The sequence below is a fragment of the Acipenser ruthenus genome, chromosome 4 (genome assembly GCF_902713425.1).
Source record: "Acipenser ruthenus chromosome 4, fAciRut3.2 maternal haplotype, whole genome shotgun sequence".
Lineage (NCBI taxonomy): Eukaryota > Metazoa > Chordata > Actinopteri > Acipenseriformes > Acipenseridae > Acipenser > Acipenser ruthenus.
This window is the reverse complement of record NC_081192.1, coordinates 98,300,560-98,316,792: the sequence shown is the minus strand read 5'-3', so window position 1 is coordinate 98,316,792 and position 16,233 is coordinate 98,300,560. Positions and strand designations below refer to the sequence as shown.

The 16,233-nt window shown below is 35.0% G+C and overlaps 1 protein-coding gene across 1 annotated transcript; it reads right to left on the bottom strand.

Moving 5' to 3' along the window:
• Positions 1–3,020: 3,020 nt before the first annotated feature.
• Positions 3,021–15,221, bottom strand: LOC117400108 (armadillo repeat-containing protein 3-like). Its single transcript, XM_059023166.1, has 15 exons — positions 15,194–15,221; positions 13,571–13,639; positions 13,133–13,308; positions 12,256–12,450; positions 11,477–11,660; positions 10,596–10,748; positions 10,052–10,160; positions 8,864–9,113; positions 8,436–8,572; positions 5,501–5,669; positions 5,310–5,410; positions 5,121–5,222; positions 4,463–4,657; positions 4,137–4,299; positions 3,021–3,409 (listed from the first exon to the last, which is right to left on the bottom strand). The coding sequence occupies exons 1-15, from the start codon at positions 15,204–15,206 to the stop codon at positions 3,203–3,205; spliced, it is 2,223 nt and encodes a 740-aa protein (XP_058879149.1). The 5' UTR covers positions 15,207–15,221; the 3' UTR covers positions 3,021–3,202.
• Positions 15,222–16,233: the final 1,012 nt, after the last annotated feature.

Sequence of the window (16,233 nt, the reverse complement as noted above, 5' to 3'; positions counted from 1 at the left end):
TGATCCAGGACAGTCTTGTATCAAGCATGGTATTCTACCACTTGTTTATTAGAGGGACATTTAATAAACAGATACTCTAACTACTACTTCAGTGGAGCCAGTCTCCCTCACAAGTGGATATAACCACTGTAAAGCTGATGTTTCAGTTAGTGTACATATTTTATTGACAAAAACCTTATTTTGTCATGCACATGTTACAGTGCAGTGTGTGTGTGTCACAAGGGACTGCCACAGTCTCACATTCTGACCTAAATGGATACAGCACTGATTACCTTTCTGATTAGAAAGATGCAGCATCCTTCCATCATTATCTCATCAGTCTGAGCTGTGGGCCTATGTGGTTGTTTCATTCTCTTGTTTTGTCAGTGAAAAGGTTGATTGAAACCATCCCCTATTGATCGCTTCAAGCATATTCTTCAATCGATGACAAGTCGGGTCAAATGAAGGTTGTCTGTGAACCATGAAATGAGACCATTATTTACAAAAAGAAAACAGCTGGAATGTATTAGAATTCATTAAAGATGCATTAGAATCGATGAAAAAGCATTAAAAAAAACTCAAGAACTAAAGGTAAAGTTCTGTATCATGGCAAAACAGACAGTGTAGTATATTAAAACAATGTGTGTATCTGATCATCTATGAGTAATGAATTGCAAATGATTGGCTTCTTATAGGCATACTATAGGCATTTCTCTAAAATGTTTAAAAGTCAGTCCCATATTCATGCATTGTTAACACGCCATGGCAATAAATGCATAGGACTAATGTCCCTTTTTATTGATTTCCAAGAATCCTCTCCCTTTCTTTTATCTTCATTTATACAGACGTTTGGACCTTAGATTCAGTTATATGACCAGAATGCATGTTTGGTTCCAATCCATTTAGCTGAGAACATACCTGTCATTTCCTGATGTGTTTAACCTGGCTGTGTCAACACTGTTTGCAGTCTGTCTTCTGTTTGTAACCAGCACTGCAATGCTATGTTCAAAGTCTTACTTCAAAGTCCTGCTGGATGGAAGGGGTGAAACTTACTGCTTGATTTACTAAGCTTATGCTCCAATGCAGTCCAGTCTTTTCTAAAGGCCAAAAAAAAAAACCTACAAATGACCTTGCCAGCAAGGAAAAAACAACTTGCACATTGTCTCACTAATAAGAATTATAATTCGAACATTATGACAAGTATCTATGAGATACACATCCCTCGCAATGGCTGTAAACTCATAAAGCACTAGCACATCATATTTAAATATAGGATTAGAGCTATCTAATCAGTATCATGAAAAACTAGAACACATATTTCCACCATATGCACCTATGTTAAAAAATATTGTAGGTGTAAAATGGCATTGCCTCCCTATGCCCTCAGATTCTGATTAACTTTCTCAATATGTTACAGAATGTCCCTAACAAGTTTAAATACAATCAGACAGACTTTTTTCTACATATATGTTTAGATACAACTGTGATATACAGACAGATTGATGGGGAGACATGATGCCTCCATATGCCTCCAGAATCAGATACTTAAGAACTTGTGCTAAAGGATTTCTTTATCAATGTTTTCTACATATACACATTACCATTGCAAGGGGATGATTCCCATAAGGGAGATAATAAGCATGCACCAAAGTATGCCTGGGTTTGATAGCATGCTGTATTTACAGATTATGCTAAATAAAAAATAAAAGCAATGTTAATACTGCATAATTAAAAGATTACATTTTTAAGTAAAACACTGAAAACTGATCCCTAAGGATTCCATTTTAATTATGGCACCACTATAATTGCACTAATTGTGTCTGGAACTGAATTTTAACAAGGACATTCAGCTTTTATAAATCACATTTTTATCAAATTAATCAGTTAAAAGAGAGAACTTCAAAAGTGAGTGCAAATAGACCTATAGCATATGTAAATTTTGATTTGGAAGTCAAGACTGAAGCATATTTACTGAGCTAGTTTTGTATAACTAGTTCATGCACCTCATTTATTGCCAAAAAAAAAAAACAGAGAAAAAACTGCTGATAAAAAAACCCAGCCTGAGTAATTGTTGATACATTAACCTTCCACAAATGCAACTGGTTTGCAGAATTTATATATTTTCCAGGTGTGTAAACAATCTCCATATGTCAGTCAAAGCAATGTGTTCGTTCTCTTCCACTAGCTCGCCACCGCGTGCAACTAGAAACAACATGTAAGCATTTAATTAAAAACAAAGTGAGGTACTGGTCTCATTGAAAACCTGATATACTTTAACTCTTATTTAGGTATGTCCTTGCCTATCTTCTGCTGGATATTTTATATTCTACTGCAGGAGTTATTTAAAAACACTAGTTCTGACTGGTGGAAACGTTAGGGTTGTCATCCCTCCAGCTCATATAAGACTGAGTGGGGTGGAAATCAGCTTGAATTATAGAATACCCTGCTCCCTCCAATACAGACTCTCTGATACCAATCATCTGATGCACACTATCCGATACAAAGGCATTCCAGATGGCTGGATTCTATTTTGGGACAACTATATGTATGCTAAGAGATATTGTACAAAGCCTATTTAAGATGTGGATGTTAATTCTTATACCGCTATAATTTTTTTATTATTATTACGTTTCATCAAAATTGAGAAAGCACTTCTCTAGATATATTTAAAAATGTAAGTGTGAGGTACAGACAGACAATCAGACAGACAGGGCGTCTCCATATACCCAGACTCTGATACGCTTAATAACTTGTGTATAAGAATGTCTCTGGATAAATGTAAAAATGTAAGTGTGGTGGTGAGACAGACATACACCGTCATATTATGACACACTTAAAAATACTGAATTTCTAAAGAGGGTCCTTAGAAAGTGTCATCATAATTAAATACGTTGTTTTGTTTCTTGTTGGATATTAATTATTGATTCATTATTGTTTAGTTAGTGCAATAAAATGGATCACCTCTCCTTTTCTTGTTAGATACTGAAACAAAGCACAACACTGCCAAAATTACTTAAAAAGGTAATACTTTAATAGCCAATACTTAATTACACTATATTAAATTATACATGAAGGTATCAGAAATCCACAAATACTCTATTGTAGGTATCAATTATGTTGGCCACATCTTTTATGCATATGCAATTTGGTTATGGTTATACATTTTTGGCAAATTGGTTAGAAGAATTACTTAAGGTATACATTTATTGCTTTAGGAAATCCATTATATGCATTGATACTGAATGGCCTCAGGGCTATTTTTTTTCATCAAGTGTCCAGGGCTGTGCATGAGATCTACTGTATATGCCTTGGGGGGAAAGAGTTTTCCTGGAGCCTTAGGAACTTCATCAGCTAACAAGACCTCATTCCATGCCCTGTTATACTCTCCTCGAACCAGACTGCAGTTGATGCCAATTCTGTCTGCTAGAGCCTACAGGACACAGAAGAAAATATGTTTAATACATTGTCCAATTTGAAACATGTAAACAAACACAATTACAATATATTTATATAACTTGATTAAGTAATTGCTAACAGGAGTCATTAACACAGCAATTAGCCTATTTCTTGGTTATTCCTGTTACTTAAGGAGTAAGTAGCGGGGTTCTGAAAAATACAGCATTATATTGTTTTTATTGTTAACATCCTGACAACTTTTTACACTTACAACTTTAAAGTCTGTTTCAAAGCTCTTTTCAAAATGGCCGCTCTAGTGCACTGGGGTTTGAGATCTGTCCTCTAAATCACTGCAGGAAGAAAAAAAAAAAAAAAACATAAAAAAAAGTGCTCTGGCTTTTCTGCTCCGTACCACATCATGGCTCGTTATTGTTGTGTTACCTGTTTAACAATGTGGGCAATAATCCTTATCCTATCAGTGCACAGCTGTGGTCATTTTAAAACGCGCTTTGAAACAGACTTTATAGTTATAAATGTAAAAAGTTGTCAGGATGTTAACAATGAAAAGAAAAAGTACAGGTATGTTATTTAAACAGTTGTAGCGGCACTTGGGGACGTGTAACGTCATATTTTTCAGAACCCCGCTACTTACTCTTTAAGTACAGTAATAAAGTTAAATATTACATTACTTATAGTTATACAACCAAGATTATTGTCAATATGACGTGTGGCATAGTTAAACCTAATAAAACAGAAATTACCTTAAATAGCAAAGCTCTATGGTAGAAGGTTCCTTTCTTAATTTGTCCAATTGGCATGACATTGGATTGCAATTGAAATTTGAGCTCACTGACATGAAGTTCCCAGAAAAATTCATGAAGTCTATCTCTTTCTATAGGTCCACCCATTTTCTCTGCAACAAACCTGTGATTTCAAGCAACATTGTAAGTGTTTTTTTTTTCTTTCCACTACTGTTAACAATTTTAAAAAACATAAATAAAAACTTGCCTGACTGATGGAAGCTTAAAACATTACCAGACTCAAACACAAAGTAGTGAATATATGGCTGGTAAAGCTAAATACTTACACTGCCAGGGCCACCACCTGTTCCTTTGTATTGGGTAAAGGCAACACTGACTTGGTAACATTAGTGATAAGGCTGTGAAATATGGGATCATATGGAAGAAGCCATTGCTTCTTTTCAACTATCACTTCTTGTGGTATTTTTATTTCCTCTTCCTCTTTAGTTTTTTCTTCTTTTTTGCCTTTACTTTTTCCTTTGCTGTAACCCAAGGTTTTAAACATTTGATCAATATTTATTCAAAATATACTCATAAATCTCTAAACTTGGCTTTGACCCCAAGGTTTCCCATATTATCAGAATCAGTACAGTGCCTTAATAATAAAAAAAAAAACACTGATTAGAGTACTCATCATAATGTACTATACTAAAAGTCCCTTGTCTAGTCTTTGTTTTATGTTTTTGATACTTCTATTTACAGTAATCCAAAAATCATTAACAACCATGTGAATAGAAATGACAACTGTAAATGTTTAACACACTTTTCTCTAGCTGCTATCAGCCTGCTCTAGGATAGCATGGTTCAGAGTACAGGTCAATTCAGATTTCCAGGGATGGGATTAGTGACACTGCATGTACTGTAGCAGATAATAAATAAAAGCGTTGGCTAGCAATATCAGCTAGATGGAATTGTTTTCTCAATAGAAACTCTTTCCAAACACACCTTGGAGTTTTGTCTTTATTGCTATTTTTGCTAGGAGTTGGAGAGCGGCCACCGGGACTGTCTGGCGATTTGTTCTCCACAGGAGGCAGTTCCGTTAAGGCTCTATATAGAAATATGAAATCATATCATCTGTACGTGTGAAAAATGGCAAACTCAATATAAACTACATTTAAAAAAAAACCAGCTTACGGTTCAGGTGGTTTGGCATTAATGAATACAATTGGACGATGCTGGTTTACTTTTTGTTTATACAGTTCTTCTAATATAATCATTTTGTGGTCTGGTTTTACCTACAAGAAAAACAAGATCATCAATTATAAAATTAATTCAACCTTTTTTTGGTATTAGTGATGGATTGTTTTTTAAAACTTATTACATACCTGTCCATAGTCATAAAACCCATCAGTGATTTTGTTGCTGGATGACAAGCAACCAGTAAAACTGTATTTAATGGATAGGTTGCTGTCAAACAGTCTCTGTAGAGCAGCCTCACTGAAGTTATTTTTGCGACTTTTTAATAAATGTATTTCTTGAAGAATGTTCAGAGCCCTGTAAAAAAAAAAAAATTAAATAACACAATCAGAGGAAGCTAGGAATGGTCACACAAAACAGTGTTTTTCTATCATGTGGGTTATAATTTCATGTCATTTTAAACTCATTTGTTGACTCATTTAATCATGGATGAATATTTGGTTACCATACTATATGTTAGTCCCTCTGGTTTCCAGTAACCACACCATCCAATGAGCAAACCAGCCTGATTTAGTATATACAGTATGTAAAATATCATATAGTGGTCAGAGCGGCTGGCCACTGACTCAAATTACCTTATGTAATAAATAGTAGACTCTTTATATACAGTCACCTCCAAAATTATTGGCACCCTTGATAAAGATGAGCAAAAAAGGCTGTATAAAATAAACAACACAGGTAATGAGCTATATTTTATGCTCAAATATATGGGAAAACCATATTCTTTTATTCTAATACAATTGCTCAGAGAAAAATGTTTTTTATTAACAAGTAATAAAACATTTTCTCAAAAAGATAGGTGTCAGAATTATTGGCACCCCTAAAGATTCTTATAAATAAAATCAAACAAAATGAAATCTGCATTAACATTCTACTTCTTTAAGTTCATCTCAGTCTTAAGGAACTGTATTGTGGCCTTCCATGGCTTCCTGTTTCACTGGGGTATAAAAATGAGGTAACACGCATATGAAATCCATTTGTTATCCATCACCATGGGGAAAGGCAAAGAACTCACAAATGAAAAGAGACAAATAGTTGTTGACCTTCATAAATCAGGCAATGGGTACAAAACAATAGCTAAAAAGCTAAATATACCACTTACCACTATTAGGGCAATAATTAAGAAGTTAAAAACCACTGGAACAGTGGTAAACTTGCCTTGTAGATGATGCAAGTGTATCTTGCACCCCACGCACAGTGAGGCAGATGGTTCGGGAGGCAAAGAGAAATCCAAGGGCCACAGTTGGAGAATTACAGAACTTGGTTGCATATTGGGGTCACCAAGTCTCCAAATCTACAATTAGACGCCACCTAAATGCCAATAGGCTATTTGGAAGGGTTGCCAGAAAAAAAGCCTTTATTGAGAGCAACCAACAAACATAAGCACCTGGAGTTTGCTAAACGGCATTGGCACTTCGATTGGAACCGGGTGCTATGGTCAGATGAGACGAAAATAGAGCTCTTTGACCACGCACACCAGCGGTGGGTTTGGCGTCAAAAGAAGGATGCGTGTGCAGAAAAGAACCTCATACCTACAGTAAAATATGGTGGTGGATCTTTGATGTTATGGGGCTGTTTTGCTTCCACTGGTCCCGGGGCCATTGTTAAGGTCAACAGCATCATGAACTCTACCCAGTACCAGGGCATTTTAGCCAAAAACCTGGTTGCCTCTGCCAGAAGGCTGAAACTTGGCCGCAAGTGGATCTTCCAGCAAGACAATGACCCCAAGCACACATCAAAATCCACAAAGAAATGGTTAATTGACCACAAAATCAACATTTTGCAATGGCCATCTCAGTCTCTGGACTTGAACCCCACTGAAAACCTGTGGTTTCAATTGAAGAGGGCAGACCATAAGCGCAGACTGAAGGATATCAAGGATCTGGAAAGATTCTGTATGGAGGAATGGTCTAAGATCCCTCCCAATGTGTTCTCCAATCTCATTAAACATTATAGAAAAAGACTCAGTGCCGTTATCCTTGCAAGGGGAGGGTGCACAAAGTACTGAAAACAAGAGTGCCAATAATTGTGACACTTCATTTTTTTGGGAAATAAATTTATAATTTGAGGAGAAATGTGTAATTTTGGTTGATTCCATTGAATCATTAATAAAGTCAAATATATTCCACATGTTGGAAAATTACAATATAGCTCAGTACTGGTATTATTTATTTTATACAGTCTTTTTTGCTCATCTTTATCAAGGGTGCCAATAATTTTGGAGGTGACTGTATATGTATGGCAAGAGTAGCATCTTGAAAAGCAAGGCTACCAATGAATAATTTAGTCAGCAGTAGTACGATGGAAAACTCTTAAAATATCAATCTTAATAGCAATATGCTAAAGCTGACATATATGGGTATATTGTAGTTAAAGAGTAAAATATTGCAATGTAATTACAAAGCACTCTTTAAATAAGCAGGAACTTAGCCAAATAGCTTGAGATCAACTGGGAACTGAACACTAGAACAGAAAGATAATGCTCCTAAATGGGCTGTGTACAGGATACTGTACTACTAGGCCAGTGTTTTTAACTGATGTTTCAGCTTCCTTAGCTTGTCAACATTTCATCCTAGCTTTCTAGCAAAGTTAACGTAAATAAAGAATAAAAGATCATTAAAAAGAATTGGGCTGTATAGTTACTTTGGGTCTGATTTATAGAGGTATTTATCCAATTGAAATTTGTACCTTTTGTTGTGAAAGGGTTTTTGTCTGCTAAGAAATAAATAATAAAGGAAAATCAAACTGTTAATATTACAAAGCTAGTCACAATCAACTCAGAAGGTTCAGTTATCACTGTGGTCTGTTTTGAATTTTGTAACATTACCATTAAATATGATTTTGGTGTTAAGACCTTGATAACTCAGACCCCTTATATCTGGCAGTACTATAGCATGCATACTGCATGTATATTAACAATCCATGAACTAGAAATATAGTAAACTCAGAATTTTAAATGTACAGGCTAATTTTGGAACATAATAAGTATTGAGACAACAGACATGCACAATAACTCAGTACTTATACAAAACTGAAATCATGCATTTTAAAATACATATTTACCCTAATCTGCACATTTCTATGGCTGTGGGCTCATCACTGGCACAGACAAGGACTGACCAGCATGCATTACGCCTGACTTCATCATTCTTGGAATCCAACAGTTTCACAAGTGGCACCAACCCCCCCACATTTCTTAGCTGTAAATGAATAAGAAGGGACTGATCCAGTCAATCACCTGTTCACTCTTATTTGTCTAGTAACATTAAAACAGTCATAGTTCTGAGATAAACATTATTCTGTATAATTAGTTAAGATGTGCTCTGTAGTTAGATTTCTTGTATAATATAGTAGTATTCTCAGAACATACATTTCCAGTAAATAGGTTACTATTTACTGTTTATTTAATGTATTGCTTTATTAAAATCAAGCAACCTATTAATTATTATTATTATTATTATTATTATTATTATTAACAATAAATGTCTTACCTCTGTTCTTGTATCTGAATCACAAGCTAATGCTGCCACTGCCAGCACCACTTTGCTTAATACAAGACTGTCGATGGAGCACAGTGCTTCTGTCAGAGCCTGCATGGCCCCCTGAGCCAGGATACTGGAGCGCAAAGTTTCTTGGGTGCACATGTTTGTGAGCACATCAGCAGCATAAGCCACAGCTCCAACCATTTGATCAGTCAGCAGTTGTACTAAAGCTTCAGTGCCTTCAGCTTCAATAACGGCACTGTTAAAATGCACACATTTATTTTATATATATATATATATATATATATATATATATATATACACATACAGAACGTTTCATACTGTTGGAATTCCTTCCGTACGAAAGTAGTAGATTGTATTAGAATCAGATTTTCTGCTAATTGTTCTTTTTAACTCCTTGTCCATATTACAAAAAAAAAAAAACACTGTTTATCACATTGCAGAAACCCACACTAACTTTTATAAATACAGCCATAAGAGTGCTAGCTAAGCATTTATAATATGTATTGTTTGACCAGTTTCCTAGCAAAAAAAAGCAACATTTTCATCATATTGACTAACTGTTGATAGCAGTAATTAAGCATTAATTATACATGGTTGTTAATCAATTTACATACAGCTTCATTCAAACCTTGGATTACAACCTTATTCAAATATGCTACCTCAATCAGGGCAAAGTGTGTGCTGTACAAACACTCCATAAGAATGACACTGTAGTTTCCATTTTAATAGGAAATATTATACCTTTATCTGTCCAACAGAAGGCAACTTAAGACTATTTTTCACAGACAAGCTGATAGTATCTAAGCACTCTTTTATTAAGTAGGTTTCATTGCAAATACAATATATTACATTACTGGGTTCACAAGTTGTTAAACCGAACATGCTTTTAATATACTGTCATGCCAAAGAAACTGCTTAAGATCATTACACCATTTAAATCGATCTCTAAAATGCTGCTACTACACATTTTGTAAAGATTTAACTCTCAGTTAAACTGCTTGCTCAAAAGAAAAGGCACCTCATTTCTGCTTCTGTCCATTAAAATGCCGCGTACATTGTTTCCACTATTATCTGAATCCTTAAAGTAGAATCAGCAAATCGTATTTCAGATAATACTGAAACAAAAAACACATTATTTATCTTCTGCTTAGAGTTTTACATACTGAAACTTACTTAGCGTTAAGGTGATTTGCATTTGTCAGATTTGATAATGCCAAGGCTGCAGCCTTCTTCACCTCTGCATTTTCACTGTTTAGCAACTGAACAATGGGCTGAATTCCTGCTGTAAACCAACATTCATAGCATATTACCTTCACAGAAAAAGTGACCCCTATACTGTCTGTGCTGAAGACAAAGCAGAAAGAAAGTGACAAAGAAACCACGGCTTTATATTAAAAAAAGAGCATGCTATTAAATGAAAAAGCAGTACATATATCAAAACCGTTATAAAAACAGTAGTCCTGCAGCTCCCTAATGTGTCTGTCCAGTTAATTACAATAGTAATAAAAATTATTTTTGTTATTGAAATCATTTAAAGTGAGAAACAGTCAAAGGCAAATCATTTGTAAACTACAGATAACATATTATTTTACAAAACTAAACTAAATGACTTGAATTTCCATATTCTTTCAGCTCTAAACTATACTTTACTGTTAAAGAAACAGGGAAGCCAGTCCTTATAGTTCTTTGTTGTGTTTTACTGTTTTATCTCACTCACCAAGCTTCCTGAATTCATCCTTGCTTGCCAAGTTCTCACACATAATGGCTATAGCCTGGCAGGTTGCTGTTCTGAGTCCCTCGTGGTCCATTCTCAAAAGGGTTACCAGGGTTTTCTCAACTTCTTGTTCATGCAGAATTTTCCTGTTTTCATCTTTCAAAGAGATGTAAAAACAGCTTTTGGTGCACAAATGCACACATTTCACATTCATAAAAGTTCATTTCAAAGGCAAACCCGGTGCTTTGTGGCATCAGCTAGGTATTGATGGAAGAGCTTCAAACTGTCTAAACTTTCCCACAATGTGCTAAATTCACAAAACATTTCTTTGAATTTTTTGAAAGGGAAAAACAAACTTTTTTTTTGTAAAAATGCTGTAATGAATTATTGGGGATTCAAGCTCAGTATGCTTCATACATGTATAAGAGGCTTACTGGGTGAGAGGAACTATATTGCCCATTTGGAACATCTACTATAACTAACTTGTGACTCAAATTAAATATTAACATCTGCTTTTTTCTGCTGACTAATGCTACATTTCCATCCGCAGTATAAAACTCAGCTGTAAAACTCAATCTCACCGTGTTCCAATATCAAAATAAGAGATGCCATCAGTTCCATCTGTCCTCTACAATTCACTTTATAACCACATGTCAAAATTAAAGGTCATGCCATAATCTTAACTGGAGCAGACAGTCACAGGTGAAGTTGCTTTGATTTTAATTCTGCTGCTGATGAAAATGAACGCAGCTGATTTCACTTATAAATCATTCTAGGTGGCAGAATTTCTCTACAAACAGAGGCAACATATCACTCTGAATGCAATTCTCTGAAACACAGACCACTGCTGCTACCATAACTATTTAATTCCAATTTTGACATACTGCTCTGTGCTGTATTAGTTATGGCTTTAGCTGCATTCATTTGGACCTCTGGAAGGGTGGATGTTTCGGCTAATTGGAGAAGTTTGTCTAAACCCCCAGTCTGCTGAATCAGCTGCACTGTGTCCATGTCTTCCATGCAATTTGAAACCACCACAAGTGTTTCTACATGCAGGTCATTCAATTCCTGGTGGGAAGCAAAACAAGTGAGCTAATTACTGCCAAAGTGAGCTAATTAATGCTAATGCAGTCACAGGGAAAATGCTGACATATTTCTATCTAATATCATCTTAGTTAAGGTGGGTGCTTTAATTGTACAATTATTATAAAATGTATTTAAAATTTGTATGTGAAACAATTTAGGAATCCAGGGAAGCTGACACGGACACCTGCAGTATCTCAGAAGGCTATATTTTTCACAAAAATCTATGTTCACAATATTCCTCCATATATAGTAGCCTTCTGTGCTCTTTACCAAATCAGAAAGATGAGTTTGTTTAAATTCCCAGGGTAGTTTTAAGCTACCCTCCTCTGTGAGCCAAACAGTTGTTGCTCTGCTACCACTTGCAACAAGGAATGTGTTTGGTTATAGTTAGGAAAGCAAAACTCAAGGTTTTAAGGTAACAACAGCCTATACATATATATATACATATACACACATAAATCAGGCTGGAGGAAATTAGTCAAAATGCTTTAAATCAAATTACTCATTGTATTTGTATTTACTTTATATAGTAGTTTTATAATTGATGTTATCCATAATAAATCTATGTATTGTTTACATTATTTCCCAGGATTTCAATGAGCTGTTCAAATCCCTGATTCTCTCTGAGTGCCACTCTGGTTTCTGCATCGTGGGTAATTGTTGCTAAAGTTTTCAGCGCTAGCTTCTGGATAACAGGATATTTAGACTTGAGCAGTTCAAGCAAGGGGGGAACTCCATTCAGCTCCCGAATGGCAGCACGGCTTGGGAAATCCTGTACAAACACAGTTATCATAAAGGACAAAAACAAAGTACAGGTCACTCACCCACAACTTCTTTATTACCCTATGGCAGAATGCAGTCAAAGTTCCTGTAGGCATGGACTGTGTTCTTAGTTTTTTTACTGTCCCCTTACCCTTTTTATGAGTTCAGGAGTTGCTCTCCAGTCCTACAGCAACTTCCTGCGACAGGCATATGTAATATAGGCCAGTTTAGCCAAAGTGTCAGAGCCAGCGCCATCTAGTGCACAGCAGTGTATTGCCAGCAAAACAAATGGTGCTGGCTATTACTTTTATAAAGACACTTTGGATGATTTAGCGCTATGTTACTTTCTCTAGGGAATTAGAACAGAAAAGCCGCTCCAGGACTGAGGAGAATGCAAGACATTTAAAAACCTAAGATTTTTAGTTTAGTTTTAACAACTGAATGCTACTTCAAATAAGATTGTTCCTCTCCTTATACTTCACTGAGTGGCTGCACAATAGGACTAGAGCTTTCTATTTGGGCTCATCCACTTGCCTTTCTGACCCTAGGCTGTTGTATTTATACAAAAGGTCAGTGAAACTGTAAACAATTTAGGAAAATAGCTGCATATGCATTTATATAAATTGTATATTTTCAATTAAATGTATAATGTTTGCCTACATCAAATTTAAATGCATAAAATGAACTACAACCTGAACAAGTTGGTAAATGCACTCAGGGGAGTTCTTCTTGACATCAGGATCAGGGCTTGAAAGAAGGCGGAAAAGAGTATCTAACCCATCTAGCTCAAATATTTGAACTTTGCTTGTGTATTCAACAGACAGGTAGGCCAGACACAGACTTGCAAATTCATGGATAAGTGTGTCTTCTGTGAGAGGAAACAAACATACAATAAATTGTATAATACATTTTAACAACTACTGTGTTGCTGTTGATGCAGTTATAAGCAGGATGTATTCATGTATTTATTTTGTGAAAACAAACACATTAGTATTACTGCACTTTTTTTGTCCCAGTACCGTCAAGCATATGAGTTTCCCTGGCTACTGTATATGCAAGCTGTCCCCGGGGATCCACATTAAAACAAGGCACAAAGGAAAATGATTCTGCTAATGTCAAGAGAAACGTACCGGCTGGTGCAAGTCTTGCTAAAATGGATGGTATAACATCCAGCTTTTTCAACAGCTTCTTAACATCATCTACAAAAAGAAGAATAACATTTGTTTATTGACCATAAATACATTCTATAAATGAAAGCATGAATACAATAACTTTATTTCTAATATCTACAGTGTTTATACATATAAACAAATAATGTACCATGTTGCTAGTAGTGTTTACTATTACTGTAGTATTAAGTCTAGAATAATTTCATGAATGTCAAATTGCATTTTATGAACTAGATGGTAACTTTACAAGTAAAGTTGTGGGGCTTGCTTTAGCTTTTTAAAAGTATTTTTATGGTAGTGGAAGAAGTTTAAAAAGTTTTACTTTTTAAAGCAAAGCAGTTACATACAGTCAAAGTTAAATTTAGTAAAATAATTGGTCTGATTACTTTGATAGACTACTATATCAACCTTATTACTTTGGACTGTGGGGCAGTTAGATCACACATTTCATCAGACATGTACCGTTTGATTGGTAGAAGATATTTTTTGAACTGATTTCAGATTTGAATAGCAGAGAAGTAGAGGAAGATTTCATACACTAACTTTTTGTCTAACTTGTTGGGAAAGTGGTCAAAGTAGCTGATTTGTATCAAAAGTCACACTGTTTACTAATTGTCTCATGCTTAGAATGTGCTCATTTGAAATTTCTCAAAGTTCTATGACAGTTAATTCAACAGTGGGAAGTAGCCTACTGAAAGAAGTTGATGCGGTTACTAAAACAGCTGTACCTCTTGATTGGTAGACGCCATTCCTGTTTTGATTTCATATTTGAATAGCTGAGAAGTAGAGGAAGATTTAATTTCTAACATTTATTTGTCTAACTTGTTGGGAAAGTGGTAAAAACGGCAGTTATTTCTAAAGGTTCACAGAAAACGTAGTTGGTGCGGTTACTAAAACAGGTGTACCTCTTGATTGGTAAAAGTTATTTCACATTTGAATAGCAGAGAAGTAGAGGAATATGTCATCCCCTCTAACTTTTTGTCTAGCTTGTTGGGAAAGTGGTCAAAATTTCAGTTGTTTATAAAAAGTTAGAGAAAATTTAGTTGGTGTGGTTACTAGTTGTACCTCTTGATTGGTATTATTATTATTAAGTTATTTCTGTTTTGATTTCAGATTTGAATAGCAGAGAAGTAGAGGAAGATTCCATATGCTCTAACTTTTTGTTTTACTTTTGGGAAAGTGGTCAAAGTAGCTGATTTGTGTCAAAAGTTACATCATTTACAGTAAATAGAATGTTGGAAGTCTGGGAGTTTTTAAACAATGGGGAGCTTTAGAATGTTGAAAAAAGTCCCATTAAAGTGAATGAAGATGGACAAAAAAAGGACAAAAAGCTTAATAGTTTAAAAAGTATAAAAGATATCAAAAAGTTGTATAGCACACTATTCCAGACCGTTCTACACGTTTTAAAGTTTAAACGGCGTTTCTAGCTTAAAAGGTGTAAGAGGAGTAAAAGAATAAGAAGAAGAAGAAGAAGTATGTTGAAGATTTAAAGTGGGGACTCTCTTTTCATTCACATACTTTATACCTTTGTACTAAGCCGTCCTGAATTATTTTTCTTACGCAATGTACGTAGTTTATGCTTACTGTGGGAAGCCATGACTCCCAATGCAGTGTGGAGTAGTGGTTAGGGCTTTGGACTCTTGACCAGAGGGTTGTGGGTTCAATCCCTGGTAGGGGACACTGCTGCTGTACCCTTGAGCAAGGTACTTTACCTAGATTGCTCCAATAAAAACCCAACTGTATAAATGGGTAATTGTATGTAAAAAAAAATAATGTGATATCTTGTAACAATTGTAAGTCGCCCTGGATAAGGAAGAGGCTCTGCTTCTTTTTTCACCTTCTTACCCATCCTAAACAATATATAGATATAATTTCATTAAGATATTTCTGCTAAGAAATAAATAATAATAAATAACAATTCACAATAAATTACCCTGACTTCACAATAAATTACCCTGACTTCACAATAAATTATCTTGACTTTCACTGTCAACTTATTAAAGGAAAATATACATCATGGCTTTGTATTCAGGGCACAATTTACATTGATCAGTAATGTTAAGAGTACAAACAAGGAAGCAGTAGATTGAAACCCCTGAAACATTTGCCTATTTTCACATGTATTTACCAAAATCTGAAGCTCTATCACGGTATACATTTTACAAAAATACATTATTTCACAGTATATATTACTACTGTACATTTGGATATTGCTCTCTCTACCATGTGTCAAAAATATGTATATTTATTTATTATTTTATTTATGTATTTATTTTTTTGAAAATGTTAACAATGAAACTATACAGCATTTTATAATGCTTTTTAATGAGCTTCAGTAATACCAACAACTTTGAATTGGTCATAGTTGAAGGCTCAGTTTTTCAGTTGTTTGTTATTTTCACTTGATGTTGTCAAAACTATGAATTTGAGTTGTATCCTAGACTCAACCATTGGGGGTGGTCCCCAATAAACATATAACTATACATGCATCTGCTATATATGTTATTGTTGTAAATCAGTATCATTTGAATTATGTGCGTGACATTTATATTCTGCTGAGATGGTTCTGCTCATTACAAACTATACAGATAAAGCTATTAACCCTATTAAGAGCCCTGGCATGC